The sequence below is a fragment of the Choloepus didactylus genome, chromosome 15 (assembly GCF_015220235.1).
Source record: "Choloepus didactylus isolate mChoDid1 chromosome 15, mChoDid1.pri, whole genome shotgun sequence".
NCBI classification, from domain to species: Eukaryota; Metazoa; Chordata; class Mammalia; order Pilosa; family Megalonychidae; genus Choloepus; species Choloepus didactylus.
In genome coordinates this window covers 10,406,299-10,423,566 of record NC_051321.1, presented here as the reverse complement: position 1 = coordinate 10,423,566, position 17,268 = coordinate 10,406,299, and the positions used below count along the sequence as shown (strand labels likewise).

General features: G+C 38.1%; 2 protein-coding genes across 8 annotated transcripts in view; one reads left to right on the top strand and one right to left on the bottom strand.

The window, feature by feature from the left end:
• Positions 1-107: 107 nt before the first annotated feature.
• Positions 108-13,812, bottom strand: IKZF5 (IKAROS family zinc finger 5). Of its 6 annotated transcripts, none has more exons than XM_037804980.1 (6): positions 13,689-13,812; positions 11,971-12,118; positions 8,040-8,214; positions 7,547-7,645; positions 5,812-5,994; positions 108-4,317 (listed from the first exon to the last, which is right to left on the bottom strand). In XM_037804980.1, exons 3-6 carry the CDS (start codon positions 8,170-8,172, stop codon positions 3,374-3,376), a joined length of 1,359 nt encoding a protein of 452 aa, XP_037660908.1. In that variant the 5' UTR covers positions 8,173-8,214; positions 11,971-12,118; positions 13,689-13,812; the 3' UTR covers positions 108-3,373. The 6 variants fall into 6 exon arrangements, with proteins under 6 accessions (XP_037660908.1, XP_037660906.1, XP_037660907.1 ...); XM_037804978.1 differs by having other exon boundaries at positions 109-4,317; positions 8,040-8,227; XM_037804979.1 differs by lacking the exon at positions 13,689-13,812 and adding an exon at positions 13,373-13,644 and having other exon boundaries at positions 109-4,317; positions 8,040-8,227.
• A 156-nt stretch (positions 13,813-13,968) lies between these two features.
• The window catches only part of ACADSB (acyl-CoA dehydrogenase short/branched chain), a 77,231-nt gene continuing 73,931 nt past the window's right edge, over positions 13,969-17,268 (top strand). The window contains exon 1 of one of the 2 annotated variants that reach the window (XM_037804351.1): positions 13,969-14,108. In XM_037804351.1, coding sequence (XP_037660279.1) covers positions 14,067-14,108 — 42 coding nt within the window. In that variant the 5' untranslated portion in view covers positions 13,969-14,066. Of the gene's footprint in view, positions 14,109-15,390; positions 15,439-17,268 lie in introns of those variants that run through there. The other variant, XM_037804352.1, reaches the window with a different exon arrangement.

The following is a 17,268-nucleotide window of genomic DNA, read 5'->3' as shown; positions in this document are numbered from 1 at the left end:
ATTTTTCTTTCATGGGGTAGAACTCATGGGTAAAGCATTCTAGAAATTCAAACCACTGTAGTCATAAAACCTTTTTCTTTTATTAACTTAACCTTTTACATTCCAGAAAGTTGCTAAGAAACTAATTTGACCCTAGTTTTCAAGAAAGAAAAATCAAGGTCATTAGAAAGCATTACTTTTTATTCATATGTTACAAAAATCAAAGCTTCACAACATGAACTACATACTAAACATAGTTATTTCAGCATTAAAATGCTTTCTGAAATCCCTAAACAATATAATGTATTTTGCAGCCATAACTCAAATTTTGTGTTTTGCATACAAAATATGTGCTTTACATCAAAGTACATATTAACAAAAACAAGTTCTAGAAAGCATATACTCTAAGAGTATTTAATGAAAAAGTCCTTAGCAGGGAATTTAATTTTAATAATACATCCATTTGATAAATATGTTTGTAGAACTTAAAATTAGGTTTATCTATAAACATATTTTAGTAATATTCCCTTTGTCAGGCAATTCTGCAAATGAATGGGCAAACACTTGTTTCTAAAATGAAATAGCACTGGAAAATATCCAGTGGAATTTTTTCAAAGTAAAAGTCTAGCCTTTACTCGAATTCTAATAAGTTGTAGCTAAACACTATATTAGTAAAATCTGAAATAAAATTATTCCGTTAATCTCTTCACAGTTTCTTAAAAAAATATTAGTGGAGATAAATCTACTAACTTTAGAAATCTAAACTTATGCTCACTAAACAAAAATAAATTTAGTTTCAGAACATCATTGCTTGTTAATGGCAAAGTACTATAAATAGTGCATGTTAAACTTTTCCCAACAAATCCTTTCTATAAAATATTTGATTAAAAATAAAATGGAAGAAACATACTCAATACTTAAGATACTAACATCTTTCCAAATACAGAATTTAACTCAGAGAATTTAAATAAGATCCTAAATCTTTTTAAAAATATAATATGAAAAAAGTTTCTAAGGTAGATTTGCTTTAAAAATTTTAGTGCACTAAGAATTAGTTGTAGCTTTCAAGCATCGACAGCTTTGGAATACCAATTGTGCTCTTTATTGTAAGTAATAGGAAAATTAAAATTACACATTCTGATTTGTAATTATGAAAAAAAATCTTACTATCTTTTCATAAAGATAGGTTTATGTTAAAAGTAAACACGTTTGAATTGAAAAATGCACCTTCAAAACATCCATCTTTAGTTGTCAGAAAAAAATGTATTTGTCACTTTTTGACCTAGAATACACAGTTGGTAAGCTGGTTTTAACAGTTTTTCCTCTTTGTTTAATGAAAATGTTCTTTTTCTGTTGTGAGGTACTGCTTTTAGTTGAAGAATAAAAGAAAAGTGAAGAAAAAATCTCAAAGGCTTTCAAATGAAAGCAACCTATTTCTCATGAGCAATAAATAAATACTAGAGCAGAGTGTACATTTGGAGATTGCTACACTAAAATTGAGCTGAGCAGTGAACATTTTAAGCAACAGAGTGAAACAATTGTAAAATTTTAGATGCACAAGCCTAAAGCCTCAGATTTGACAGAGAAGAACTACAGTTGTTTGGACAAACCGTCTTGATACGTATGTTCTTCAAACTATGCAGTTGAGATTAGTCAGATTCGTCACTAAACCACAAGAACTCACTTTAATAGCTGTCTAGCATTTGGAAGGGAGGGCAGCGGATCCAGTAAATTGGAATTTAGGGGGGTTGTGGGCAATTTACCATCTATATTTTAAGTTACTACAGGGGTAGCAGTCCTTTTTTGGTTAATAAATGCTTAATAGGCTATTTTCTTTTAAGAATCCAATTAGTAGCACTTTTAAGATCTGAACCAGATTAAAACAAAATTTTTGCAAAGTACACAGAAACCAACAGTTAGTAACAATATATTTTATTGTTTGACAAATCTGTTTTTCAGAGTAGGCTAGTTATTACACAATATAAAAACAAAAGCCTCCTGTTCAAAATGAATTATTCTAGATTTATTTAGCAAGTCTTATTTTTGTAAACAAATATCGTTTAGGTGCATTTTATATCCATTTTCACACCTTCTTATCTTTTCCTCCTAAGCTGACAATTTAATCACAGTTTCCATATAGTTTTCTTTAACTATACATGAAGATTGGTAAAACTGCAAATGAGCATTACACAATTTGAATTCACAGAAAATATTCAAAATGGCCAATTCTGAAGAGGAGACCAAAATCCATTTTGGACCCATCCTCTCATTTTTTTAAATGTAAATTCATCATCACATTTTCCCACGTTTCTTGTACCCAGAAATTATGGACAGGAAATAGATAGAAGGCAGGAAAAGTCTTAGTCTTAGTTCCTAGGACTAAGAAGATGGATAAAATCCCACTGTACTTCTTTGGTCATCAAAGGAGTAAGAAGAATAACAGGTTCTCAAATGGTTATCAATCTCCCGTGATGCTAATAACGTTATCACATCAGAATAAAGGATTTAAGTGAACAGTTCAAGTTAAAAGGAAAAAAGAATCTTCATAGATAATCCTCTGGCATTACCTTTGCATTTATTTACCTGCGTTTTTTTGTTTGTTTTTAATGAACTAGAAGTATAATAAAAATAATCCAATTGAAAGCTGACATATGATCAAGCCAGAAATTGAATAAACAGATATTTTAAACAATAAACTTCAATTTCTTCTGTTACAGAGGAAAGAGATGATACATTTTCACCTTAAAGTCTTGGATTTCATTTCTTTTTCTAACTTTCACTTCATATTTTTGTAACTTTCATTAAAGAAATTGCTTTACATTTTCCCTTATAGAAAACAAATACACTACATTGAAATTAGCTTCATTAATGATCAGTTGAAATGAAACTAATGCTTGAACTTAAATCATGTGCATTAAATAGTATTTTAATTAAGAACAAATTTAAAAGCAATTCCCCTATTAAACAATGAAATAAGTTGTAACAAATATAGTAAGAGGAAATATTCTATCATTTTGATATGTGGCAGAACTACCCAAGAATATACTGATATTTCAAAAGTAAGGATAAGTCGTGAAGTTTTTATGGGCCATAAAAGTGGGAAATTTAAATGAACACCTATAAGATTATGCTCGAACTCCAATTCTCAAATGTCTAGATGAAAGATAGAGACACCAATCTGCCTAACTGTTCTAAAACATAAATTGTCCTGACCAAATTTTTATGAAAAAAATGGGAATATTTTGTTTCCACTGTCAAACCTACCTTCTAGAAATATAATGTATAAATGTTAAATTAGGAGACACCTTAATAGGGAAGACCAAAACTAACAAAATCAACCCACAAAGCCCAAAAAGGTAAAAAACCAAATAGAGCACAATGTGATTGTTTTAAATCAGTGTTGGTTATGTTGCCCTCTTGCAAAATGACAGGCAAAATCATACTTGTTTTTACATTTGCATCCACATATATTACACTGAAAAGGATTTTCATACCCATGACATCCCATATGAATAGTGTAAAGAATATTGTCTGCAAAATACATGTCACAGTGCTGGCAGTGGTGCAGAAGCTGAGGATCCTGGACTGGCAGGGTGGGGGCTGGAGTGCTCGGCTGGCTATTTCCTAAGCTGGGGGTACTTGTGTGGGCACTTGGTTCACTGCTCGGACCTGCCACTGGACTGTAGTTCCTTTGACCATGTGATGGCCGAGGCTCGGGGCTTGTGGGAGAGGAGCCCTGAGGAATACTTGCTGACACAGCAGAAACTACTGCTTGGGCTGAGGGCTGCTGAATCATGAAAGGCTTTTCATCAGGGCAGGGAACTATATCAGGGGATGCAGGGTTTTGGTTTTCAGGTGGCAAACTGGACAACTGTCCCGCTAGAGTTGAGAGCTGATTTAAAGGGTTGTCAACCATGAGTTCTTGGGGGTCCCTTGGTAGGCCACCAGTTGGTGTGGTTTTCGTCATACTTTCAAAGGAGTCCGTCTGAATATTTGGGATTTCATGGGTAAAATCATTAAGGTAGTCTGGTTTCTGAACCACCATGGAAGGTGGACTCAAGTTGATTAGTGCTCGTCTGCTATACCCCAAATTGCTTGTTTTCTTCTGTAAAACCCCCCACATTTTCTTGCTGCTCAAAGAAGACCTAGTACCTTTGATTGGTACCATTTTATGCTTGCGTCTTCGATGATGGGACAGGTTACTTCGATCACTGCAGCGGAAGGAACATAATTCACATTTGTATGGTTTTTCTCCAGTATGGGAACGCATATGGGCTTCCAGATGACGCTCATAAGCAGATGCAAATGGACATAAGTGACATCTATGAGGTTTCTCACCTGTTTAAAAAGAGAAATAGGGGAAAACTGCAAAAGAAGTTCAAATATGTAAAGTTTTGTGTTTGTCCATTCACTGGATTTAAGACATTTTCCAAAAGATAAAAGGCTTTTCAGAAATTCTAGAAGAAAAGTTAATATATTTATAAAAGGAATAGTACAATTTTCATCTGCACAAAAGATTATAAAAATTTGAAAGGAAAACTGCAAACTTGTCAGCAACAATTTGAGATATACAGATATATTCCACAGGTCAATACAGTGTAAAAAATTTTATGGCTTCAACTGGCATTTGGGGAAAAAAGAAATGGCACAACCAATGACAATATTCTAAAATAATATTCTCTACATAATGATGATTTTATCAAAGGTATGCCTCAGGATATATGTTCTTATATATATTAATATAATTATTTACATACTCACACAAACATACATGCATATCCCTTTCTAGGAGAAAAAAGTAAAATGCAAAAAAACACTTTAAAAAATTCTTACATGAAATGCTCAACATTGAAATGGACTTCATTAATCTGTGTAGGAATTACACAACGTGTCCCTTCAAAATTGTCACAGCTTCATCTCCGCTCTTCTACTCTCCAGTTGCCAAAAGGGTCAATTTTATTTAAGGCTGTTCATTGAAGACTGCACAATATGTAAACATGTGGAATATGGGATTTGGAATCATTCATCTACCAAATTAGTACTGAGTACCTACAATGTGCCAGATGCTTTGTTAGGCTTGAAATACAAAGACACCTTTGACACAATCCCTGTCCTTAAGAAGCCTTTAGGTCACCACCCCACAGCATGAGAAGTACCATGATGGGTGATCAGAGGATGCCATAGAGCACCGAGGAGGGCCATCTGACCTGGTCCTGGGCCAGAGCAGCACATAGTGAAGATTTTCCAGAAGGGATGGCTAACGTGAGACCTGAGGAGTGGTAGAACAGTGTGCAACTGTGTGGAAACTTTTCCTCCCTTTGCAATTGAAACATACTTAGGATAATAAAAACATTTTACTGCCTCAAATTGCCTCCAGCCTTAACTTATCCAATCTAAGAAGGAAGTATGTTGAGAGATTATTTCAATCAAGAAAGAAGATAGCTCCAGAGGGAAAGCTGTACAATGGGCCACACCTCCTGTCTGTGTATTGTTATGCTATAGCTTGGTATTCAAACCATCTATGAGCATTTTTTAAATCTGAAATAAATAATTTCAAACTTACAGAACAATTGCAAAAATAATACAAACCCCATACAGAGAATGCCAACAAAGCCCCCTGCCACCCAATATCTAGATCCACCAATTTTAACATTTTGCTACCTTTGCTGTATCATTATCTCTCTCTCTCCCTCTCTCTCCCTCTCTCTCTCTCTTTCTCTCTCTCTCATAAGCCTTCATTTTTAAACTGTCAGAACTATTTACATGACAGATCACCTGCCCTCCTTGGCCCCTCTCCCAAAAGAAATGCCTCCTCCAGTGTTCCCTCATTACCTGTGTGGATTCTGATATGTTCGATAAGCCGGGCTGTCCCTTTGCTGGCATAGTTGCAGTACCGACATTTGAGCTTTCCATCAAAGGTCCGTTCAAACCCGTCTACTAACATTCCTGAGTTTTCATCCAGGGAAACTTCAACAGATGGGTGATCAAGTCCATTTTGATCACCATCTGTTCCAGCTGTAAACAAAGTACAGCAAAAGAAATTATGCATCTCAGAATCAACTCAATTTAGCATTTTAGTCTTGAGGGGCAGAAAATCTTTCATAATCTGACACAAAATTGACCACAAAAATTTAAATTAATTAAAAAATGCACTTTCTGAACTGAGGCTAATTTTTATACAAAATCAGTATTATATTTTTTTAAAAACCTTTTATACAGAGAATAATGTTTTATAGGGGGATGTCAAATTACTTACATATAACTGTATCAGTCCCCAACATGCTTTTGAAGAAGAAAATAGGTATTATCCTTATTTGACAGGTGAGGAAACAGGTAAAAGAGAGTGAAGAGATTAACTTGAAAGTGATGGTATAATTACATGCAAGGGTTTAAGTTTAGTCACTGCTATGAACAACATTTTAACTGGCAATCATGATAATCTCTAAAAAGCCCTGTTTACTTTAGTCTAAGGCAATTAATGTTAAGTATTGCAAGGGTTAGTCAGTTTATACATTCATGCTAATTCTGCATTGCATATAGGATCTTAAAATTCTTATTAGGCACATAAAGGAAAATATTTTATTTGATGCCTCTGAATGTTAGGATTGTGAGACTTTCAAAATAAGATGATGTCTGTTTGGCTGTTTGCTTTTAATCTAATCCAACCACTTCCTTCTATAGATAAACTTGTATTCAGGAAAACCAGCAAGAATGGGGACTATAACCTTGGTCTCTTGACTCCTAGTACAGGAATCTATACACCAGAATGTTAGGAGAAATTTTTATTTCTACCACTTCAGGGGAAAATAACTTCTACTCCACCCACAGGAGGTAGCAGTGCTGGTGTGAACAATTCAAGTCTCTTGCTCCACTGTCTCCCTCACTGTTCTCCAGAAGAGGAGTGATTCTGCCAATTGGTGCAAGTCCAATATCCAAAAGAGCCACTGCACTGGAGAAGACAGCAAGGCTCAATGTCTTCGTCTCCTCCACTTGCTTCCCCAAGCCAGTGAGTGATTCTCAGATTTTAAAGTGCACATGAATCACTTGGGAGTTTGTTAAAATACAGACTCTGATTCAGTAAATCTGGGTAGGGCTGAGATTTTCAATTTCTAACAAGCTCCCAGGTGATGCCTGGTCCCTGCTGTTGTCCTTGGATTACAGAGTGGCAAAACCTAGACTATCTAGGCCAGGAGTCAGCAAACCTTTTCTTTAAGGGCAAAAGAGTAAATACTTTAGGCTTTATGGGCCATACAGTCTCTCTCACAACTACTCAACTCTGCCACTGTAGCACAGAAGCATTTATAGAAAATATGAAAACAAATGTGTGTGGCTAAGTTCCAATAAAGTTAATGGACACTGAAGTTTGAATTTCATATAATTTTCAATGTGTCACAGCAGATTTTTCTTTTGATTTTTTTTTTTCAACCACTTTAAAATGTAAAAATGATTCTTAACTCATAAGCCATACAGCAGTACAGATCTGGTCTGTGTGCTGTATTTTGCTGACCCATGATCTAGGTACAGGAATTCCAGTCTTTGCATGGTAAGCAAACTAGATAAAGTCTACCTCTAGCAGGTTTAGCCAAGTCACTGCTTTCTCTATTCCAGCTTCTCCTTCTGGATAGATAAATACGGTCAGCCCTTCCTGGGGACCAAACGTCTTCATCTTAGGAAGGAAGAAACAAAAACCTCTATTTTGGTTTCAGATCTAATCCAGATTTCTTGGACGCCCCAACTCTTTGTGTAGTCAAGCTGATATTTCGATCCCCTTTGGGTTCTTTGTGTCTATTGTTAACTAACAGAACCTAGTGGGCAGGAAGGGTATTTAGAACCCTTAACCTTCTAAAAGACCATAATGGAATTCTACACCATGCTATGTCCTTGGGTACCACTCCCCCCCCCCCAAAAAAAAAGAAGAAAAAAAATGCCCTAAATCTTTCTAGAAAAAACTGAATGAGTCACATAAGTGAACAAGGTGGTCATCACAGTATGGGTAAGTATACACAACATTAACACATTTTTAAAAAGGGAATTATTTAATAGTATTAAGATGAGTCTACCTCCCTGAAGACCCTCTGCTTCTTTGTCCCCACTAACTGATCCAGAAATCATGTTCACATGATGGGTCTGCTGAGTCAGATATTCCTGAAAATCTTTCACAAAGTCCAAAGGCTCTGGTTTCTTTTCACCCATCTTCACTTTTTTTTTCTTTTTAAAGTTTACAGTTTGTTATACCTAGAAAAAAAAGCTGAAATAATTTTACATTATTTAGGGAGATCCAGTAAGTATTAAAACAACTGACAAAAATGATTATTTCCAAGGCACTATACAAAGCAACAGATGGTCCGTGCCTTATAATCTTCCCAGTGAACTAAAGACATACATGAAACAGTGAAAAATTAAGTAATCTATTTAATAATTAAACAGGAATATAAACTTAGTCCTAGTGGATGCAAAGAAATTACAAAGACAGGAAAAAGAAAAAAAAAAATCCAGATGATTGGTAAAGACAGGATTACCAGTGAGGACACAGTGAAAAAATCAAGAGGCCCAATCAGCGCTGTCTAGTAGAGCTTCTGCGATGAGGGGAAAGTCGCATATCTGCACTGTCCAGCACAGTTGCTACTATCACGTGTTGCTACTGAGCAATTGAAATGTGGGTAATACAACCGAGGACCTGAATTTTTAATTTTATTTACTTTTAATTAATTTAAATAGCCACATGTTGCTAATAACTACCATACTGGATAGGAAAGGCCATTAAATCATAGGGTCCACATGAATGGTCTAAAAGCAGGTGGTCTAGTACCAGAGATAGCCAACTTTTGCTGTGAAGGACCAGAGAGTAAAAATTTTAGGCTTTACGGGTCCTGCAGTCTCTCTCAAAGCTACTCAACTCTGCTTTTGTAGCCCAAAGTAGCCAAAGATGATTCATAAACCAATAGTGTGGCTATGATCCAATAAAACCTTATTTACAAAAACACACAGTCAACCAGATTTGGCCTGTAGGCTGTAGTCTGACCAACCCCCTGCCCTGAAATAACCAAATCCCTACCACTAATAACAATCAGCCTACCCAGTCTGGGACAGCAAAAAAAAAAAAAATCTCCGATGCTGATGGAGAGGACAGAAGTCTCGTCTGAGATTTTATAAACTCAAGCTGATCTTCGTATAGGTTTATGAGGAAGTCTAGCAGTCTAGCACCAAAAAGAGAAAAGTTGTTTTCTTTTGGCAAAAATATTTTTATTCAAATGTATATTATCCATCCACTTGGTTGGATAATATACTGAGACTCTCCCTTACCATATTTGTTTCTCATACTTAGTCACAATGAAACAAACATGGTCCATCTTAATTTCATTAATTCAAATATTCCAATTTGCAATTTCTCATCTCTTCTTATTTTACTTCTAAACCACTGCTTTAAATCATTTGCTTTAGCTTGGCTCAACTTTCTTAATCTTAAGGATTATTGCTGGCTTCTGAACACATTTATTTCCGCTGTTTCTTCCCCATCTTACCATATTTATTAGTCATTATATTACTATCTGATTCTGACTACAGTTGCTCTTGCTGGCTATTTGTCCTTTAAAAAGTGCCCTTTGGTAAGGGAAAAAAAAAAAGTGAGCCCAATGAAAAAGATTATCAAGAATAAGATTTTAAGATTTGTGAAATTATTTTTTAAACTTTAAAAGTTATTAGGCCCTGTAAATTGTGTTCTAATTATAAAAACTATACTTATGAAGGAAACCTCAATATTTACATCGAAACTTAGCATCATGTCTTGCCAGTCAGTTCATGTAATAACTGATATGTTGTCATTGAAATCTACATAAATATACTTGATAGGTTTCAATAAGCCAAATAAAACATTACCAAATCTTGGCTAGAAAGCATAATTCTGCTACGGTTCAGACGTGACAATGTATAAAAAAATGCATGAGACTTCCAGGAAGCAACCAGAAAAAAATGATATTTTTATACATGTGTCTCAAGTTTTAAAAACACAAAACGAGCCAAATTACAAAGGATGGCTGACATATTTTGACAGTCTTAGCTATTATCACATTGTCACATTATAAATTTCACTGTGTTCCCTGCCACAGTGTGCTGCTCTTCAATCATATCATAATGCATGATAAGACTAAAAAAACAAAGCATTTCAATGAAAAATGGATGTTAACATTGTAAACATCAAGGAAAATTACTCAAATTAAAATTTTAAATATATTGAATATATTTACAGTATTTAAATATGTAAATATATTGACATGGTTTATCATCTTAGACATTCTGCAATGATTTAAGAATCAAGTATTTTATCCTCAAGCATTTTTGTGCCCATTTGCCCCATATTGCATACATCACATCTATCCATACATGAGTGGCATGCCAGGTGCTTCAAGAGCTCTAGTTGGGGAACAGACGAGGACAACTGAAGGGTGCCTAAATCTACATAGGAGTCTTTGGTTCAAAGCCCAGTATTCTCCTCAAGTCAACATCTCTAAGTAAAATATATGAAAGGAAAAAACAGTAATTCTGAAACTGCAAAAGACTTCCTGATATAGAAAGAAAATAATGGTTTTATATCCAAACCATCTTCCTGTCTTTAAAAAAGTAATCATCAGTGTTAAGACTAAAAGTTTAATCTAAGATTCCACAAATTAACTGATATCTGAAGATGCATCTACGGCACTGATAAAAACCTTTATAAACATAAAAATCTACATTAGGAAGTCAGTAAACTATGTTTTTAATCAATGATATTTTTCCTACTAGCCATGAGTTCAATTCCTTAGAGTTTGTTAGCCAAAAAAATCACTTAAGACAAAATTTCCAACTGTAAAATCATATTATCAGAAAAGAAATAGATCTAAGAGCTTTCCAATTTTATTATAGATTTGGATGTAATATTCCAAACCAGATCTACTCTTTCTGCAAATTGATAACTAGGTCAACCAAAGAGAAGAATCTTCCCATATTTTATGATTATCATTACTTATGATATAGCAAAAGTCCTAGGTGTCTTCTGTGATTAATCTGATTAAAGTTAGGCTGGGTCTCATGTGGCATTCCACATGCATGTCTACATAGAAACTGGCTAGAGTAGACCTAAACTATTTTTATGCCAATAGTGTCTTCCAAATTACCCTTAAAAGGCTCACAAATAATGCTCTTATAACAGGTATTTGAGAAATTAGCTTTGATATCCCAAAAGAACTTGAAAATCTCTTTACCTTCAAGAGAATTAACTTGGGCTATTCTCCTACCTTACTTGGTTTCTGAAAAAGGATGTATTATGTATGAAGTCTCTGATCTTTCTTCAGTCTCATAAATAGGAAGTTATTGACCAAATACATACATTTATATGTATGTAAATTAAAAACCCACATAGAACCTCTTAACCAGGAGTAAGAATTTAAAACAGAGGCATCATAATACCAATTAGAAGGCAACCACAACTATAGAGGCTTTTTAACCTAACTGCCTTCCAAAGTCTATCTTTTTTTATAAGCTGTGGGAGAATTTTCAGAACACCACGATTAGGGAATAGTAGGACTGTTTTATTCACCTACCAGTTTTCAAATGTTCATGGGTTATTACGATAAAGAAGACTACTTAGCAGCTAACTGACTTATACAAAGAAAAGTTAATTTGGGGTTAGGCAGTCCATACACATAAAGTGACTGCAGTTCAACATATGTGTTTACTTCTATAGCCTAAGAATTACAGAAACAAAGATTTACTCTGTCACAGAATATGAATAATGACAAATGAGACCTCATTTACATACCATAGAGTAACACAGGCCTTCAAAAGGAATTAGAACACATTTCCTCTAATTACAGAATTGTCAAAAGGCAAACTTTTTGAAGGCAAAGGGAACTTTCTGAGGCTTTGAGTAATCAGAACACAAAATATAAAAGTAAAATATAATATAAATAAAATCATTTTGGAAGAAATCAAAGAGGAGTTACTACACAAGCTAACCTTTTCACCCAAATCAGCTCCTCCTTTTTCTTGCCACGCCAACATTGATGAAATGTAGAGTAATCGAAATTTACTCTGGAGACACACCACAGGACTCCAAAAGGCCATAGAGGGAATTTCAACTAAAATTGAAAAGCCATACAAAGGTCTGCAAAGAAAAGCACACCACATATCAAAACCTTTACAACAAAAACTTAATTAGCATCTACAAGTTTAATAAGCTAATAAAATAACTTGTGCCAATCTTACCATTACCATTAGCTGAAAAGAAAACTAAGCCAACATATAATCAAAAAACAAAGCAACAGGTTCACTTCGGCAAAAGCTCCATAAAATCACCAAAGAATTACATGCACCAGTCTGACTTTTTTTTCCACTGGCAGATTAAAGATTTCATTTTTGGCAAAAGTTTTAATTCTTTCTAATTTTAAATTACTAATTCATTTGTTCACAATACACTTCTAAAAGGGCCAGGCTTAGTACTGCTGAACAGTTACAGCTGCATAAAGACAACACACCAGCCCTATAAGTTTTAATATGAAAGGGACAAAACCCCACCCAGGCACACACAATAATGGCACATCTGATTCCCATCTTTATTATCCTCTCTACCACATTTGATTCCCATCTTTATTGTCCTCTCAATCGCAATCCACGTTTTCTAAGAAACACTCTGAAGCCCGGGGGGGGGGGGGGGGGCGGTGCACCAAACACCTCAATTCGCTGTTAACAAACTCCCAAGAACATGTTCTACCAGTGTTGAAGCCAACATAAACCAAAATTAAACCGAATTTTACAACAGTCTAGGACGTTAAAAATAATAAAAAAAGTAGTTTTGAAGAAGCTTTGTTTTTCTAAACTGGGTTTCCTTAGATGTCACAATTTAAAGTGCCTTTATTTCTTCCCCCGCTTGTCTTTCCTCTTTCGGGTTCTGAGCAGCATATTAAGGACACGCTAAATGGGACACGTGTTTAGTGGCAGACAGAACCAGTTTAACTTGAGATGGACAAGGCCAGTTACCTAGCCCTTACTTTCTAGATGCATGGTTTGGCTACTCGCACTTCAAACAATTTATCAGGAGACTTAAACCCTGCATGAACCTGGATAATTAATTATTTGCTGCAAAGTCCTCCCCAAATCTCACACCTTACCAAAATTAGAGTGCACAGGCAATACGAACAGACGTGGGCAGGATTATTAAGTAAAAGATCCCGGCTTAAAAAGTCCTCTCGACAAGCAGCCCCGGGACCGCTGTCGCGGCGGCATCCTCCTCAGGATTCCGAACCGCTTCCTCCTCAAGATTCGGAACACCTAGGAGACCCGCATGTGGGTTGACCCCTCCCCCAGCCCTGGGACTCCAAACTCGTGAACATCCAAACTCGGGGTGCCCCCGAACAACCACCTGTCAGAGCGTGAGGCAGCAGCCCCCAACCGAATCCTCCAAGCCCCTGCCCGATGGCTGCAACCCTGAGCACCGGAGGAGCCACTCCCTCGGGGCTCCTGCAGTCGCAGGCTCCGTAGCACTCCGCACTAGAGCCGGGACGGTACAGGGTCGTGACCCCGCCGACGCACGGGCCACGCCCGCTCCTTAGCTGAGGCTGAAGTACCGGGCGGGGTCAGCCGGCCCGCAGCAAACTCGGCTCTTAGTTCCCGCCGCTCCTTCTTATCCGCCCTGCCCACTGTGTCGCTACCGTCCGAGCCAGTAACCTACTGCCTACCTCCTGACAGCTGCACCGAGTACCCCCCACCGCCTTGTTCAACGCCGCAGCCGTCGCCACCGCCGCCGTCTTCGTCACCGTCGCAGCCGCCGCCATGTTTGTTGTGTCTCCGACTCCTTTCCCGCCCCCCCCGCCTTGTCCAACTCTCGCGTGAGCAGGGCGTAGGGCGAAAAGGGAGGAGAAGGCTTTATGCCTCTCCTGGGGTTCCGTAGGCTCTAGGAGGCGGGGCGACAGGGTGTGTGGGCGGGGCAGTGGGTGTGGGAGTGGGCGTGGTCCTGGCTCGGCCTGAACCCAAGCTCTGGCACGCGGCCCAGACACTTAGAGGCTCTGAGGAGCGGTTAAGGTGGTGTTGGTGAAGGTACGTTGCCTGCGGCATCCATGGCGAGCACGGCGCTTCGGCTGCTGCGCGGCCGCGAGCTGGTGAGTGCGCTCGCGGCAGGTCATCCCTGGGGTCCCGGGGCGAGTTTGGCCCCCGGCGTCGCCGCCGGTGGGATCTTCTCCTAACCCGCCCGAGGCGCTGTTCTTGAACCCTTCTCCAGGTCCGGGTCCCGCAACCGCTCCTCCCTCATTCCGCGGGGCTCATCACCTCGGACCTGCACCCGTGGGGTGACCCAGGCCTTCCTCCCGTACTCGGGCAGGGCTGGCGTCCGCCTCTGTAGGAAGGCCTGGGGGCGGCAGGTGGGGGAAGGGAACTGGGACTGGTCTAGAAGCTTCTTTGGCGGAGCAAACACCTTGCGTGGAGTCGGAGAGCCGCGTCAGCAAGTTGTCCTCTGCAGGCCATTGAGCCCTGAAAGCCACTGCGTGTCGGATCTCTGGAGACATTTTGCAGAGATGTCATCTCTACAATGCCCTAACCCACCTTCCCTAATGATTACATACATGTCACCCCTCAAAAAAGACTGTTATATAGGCCCAGTCTCATACTAAGTAGCATGTGTCGTTGTCCTCCCTTCCTGGGCCCTTTCGAAGTTAGGAATGGACCTGGGTGTTTGTCGGACTTCCCAGCCAGGGCCAGAATTCCCTGTGCCACTTACCGCATGGCTGGTGCCTGCATATCTGCCACGGATGGACTCACCCGGGCACAGGGGAGCCCAACTCTTACTCCAAGAACCTGAGACGGAACCTGCTGCCCAGGAATATCACCTGTTCTCTGCTCTCTGGACCTACACAGACTGTTTATCCTTTAACATCCCAATGCCAAGTTCCTCACAGATTAAGCGTTACTACCTCCTTCAGCTCTTCTCCTATGGCCTGCTTTTCGGAACCCTCACGCATTTAGATAATTAGCATTTCTCTGTCGACGTCACTGGGAACTTGCCGACCACTGCGGACGTTTACTTTTATTAAGTTAAAGGCTCTTCGGCTGCTTCAGTCTTATACCCAGAGACAGGACTTATCTTTTTTTTTTTTGGTCCCCAATTAGAGATAATTGTGTTATTTGACTGTTTTATGGGCTTGGGGTATTAAGAAAATTAGTAATGTCATGCTAGTATATTGTTGCACAAGAAAAGAAATATGGTTGTTGTTTAATTATTAAACAATTACTGATTAAATTCACTGGGTTTCACAATTTGACTCTAGTTTAAGAGCCATTTATTGACCACTTATTGCGTGGCAGGCTTGGTGCTTTACGTATGTCAGCTCACTTAGTTCTCACAACCATCCTAAAGAGTGGTTATAATCTTTGAGATGCAGAGGCTGACACTGAAAAAAGAAAATGACGTACCCAAAGTCACTCGTCTTGAAAATGGTAAAAATGGTGTTCAAACTCTGGTCTGACTCTAAACTTAACAAACTTCATGCACTAGTATTTACCCTTCCTCAGAAATAGGAGATTTATTTTGTTTGGATTTGTTGGTTTTATTGTGGTTTATAGTCCTTCATAGTTTTAGAATCTCTTTTACATAAATTAGGCCTAGTGTTTAAGAATCTGGGTTCTGCACTCAGAATGCTTGGGTTTGAACCCAGGCTGGGTCATTTTCTAGCATCATAACCTTGGGCTGGTTACTTACCCTCTTTGGGTCTTAGGTTTCTCATATGTAAAATGGATGAGAAAATAGTACCTACTGCATAGGATTGTTGTGAAGATTCACTGAGTTCATATGTCCCTGTAAGGTATTTGGACTAGTGTTCAACATACAGTCAACTGTCAATAGTTGTTAGCTCTTATCATTATTCAAGACGTATGTCTTTTAGTGGGGAAGTTTGAATATATCCAACTAACTTCATATGATTTAGAAATCGTACAAATCCTTAGGGGTCCCCAGTCTGCCTGAAGAGGGAGTGATAACCAGAACCATTAAGGGAGAGAGAGGCTCTTTGGAGACTGGAGCTTAAAGGGTTCAGATTTTAGCAGGGGGAGATGAGGTGAGGAGAGCACTGCTGCAAAAGGGAAAAGTCCCCCCTCCGCCACCAGAGCATTTTAAGGAATTTTACAGTTAATCCTTTGGGTTGTGAAGAGTCATTGAAGGTACATAATCAGAGCTGTGATTTAAATCTGATTTAGATTTTGTCATTGTAAGTACAGTATGACCTCGTTTTATGTGACCTCAACACAAATCAGGTATACACAATTGGCAATAGGAAAAAGTAAAGGCAGAAAAAGAGAATTAAAATTTTAAACAATTATTTCTGTGATTAATTTAGTTTACTTTTTGTTTCTAGACTGTTTATTTGTCTTATTTATAAAAATTTATAAAAAATGTGTGCTACATATGTTTGTATAAGAAATGCTTATTAAATAATGGACTTCACTATTACGAGCAATTTTCAGCTTAGACGAAGGGTCTTGGAATGTATTGGTTGTGTAAATTGAGGTCCTATGGAGGGTAGAGAAATGCAAGGTGGGGCTGATTTAATTCCTGTCCAGAGAGAAATGGAGGGCCAGCATTTATTGAGCACTTACTATGGACCAGGGTCAGCATTTTGCATCCACTAAATTGTTTATTATTTATTTTAATTGGGGAAATGGGATGTGTATGTTAAGAGATGAATATTAGGACAGTAGAAGATAGCCTATTGTTAATGCTCAATGAATGGTATGGACAGATGTGCTTATAAAGGAGATGGGGCCTTAACTGAGCATCAAAAGAAGAGATGGCTTGGATTTAAGGTGAAGCATCAGAAGGGTAGAAGTTCCAGGCAAAGGAGATGTGTAAGCAAAGGTGTAAAGCTAGGAATGTGTGCTGCTTGTTTAAGGACTGATAATTATGCCAGGATAGCTGATGTGATGTGCTTGCAAAGAGAGGCAGGGAACATTAAGATTAGAGGGATGGGAATGGCAAGTCCCTATGATACAAAGTGGTTAAGTTTGTACTTACTTATTCAGGTAGCAGCAAGGAGCCAAAGGCTGCTGAGCAATTTTGGCCTCTCCAATATAGAAATAGTCACAGGTTGAAGCAAGCACAGGCATATTCTACTACTTCTCACATACATGGGTGTTCTCTAAACTGGGCTGCCCACAGACCAGAATAAGAGCACTTTTGTTTACCAAAACGCAAATATTTGTAACATTTTTTACTCATGAGTACAGAAATGGCTGTGTTTCTTTGCAGTTGCAAATATATCTTTGTTTCTCACC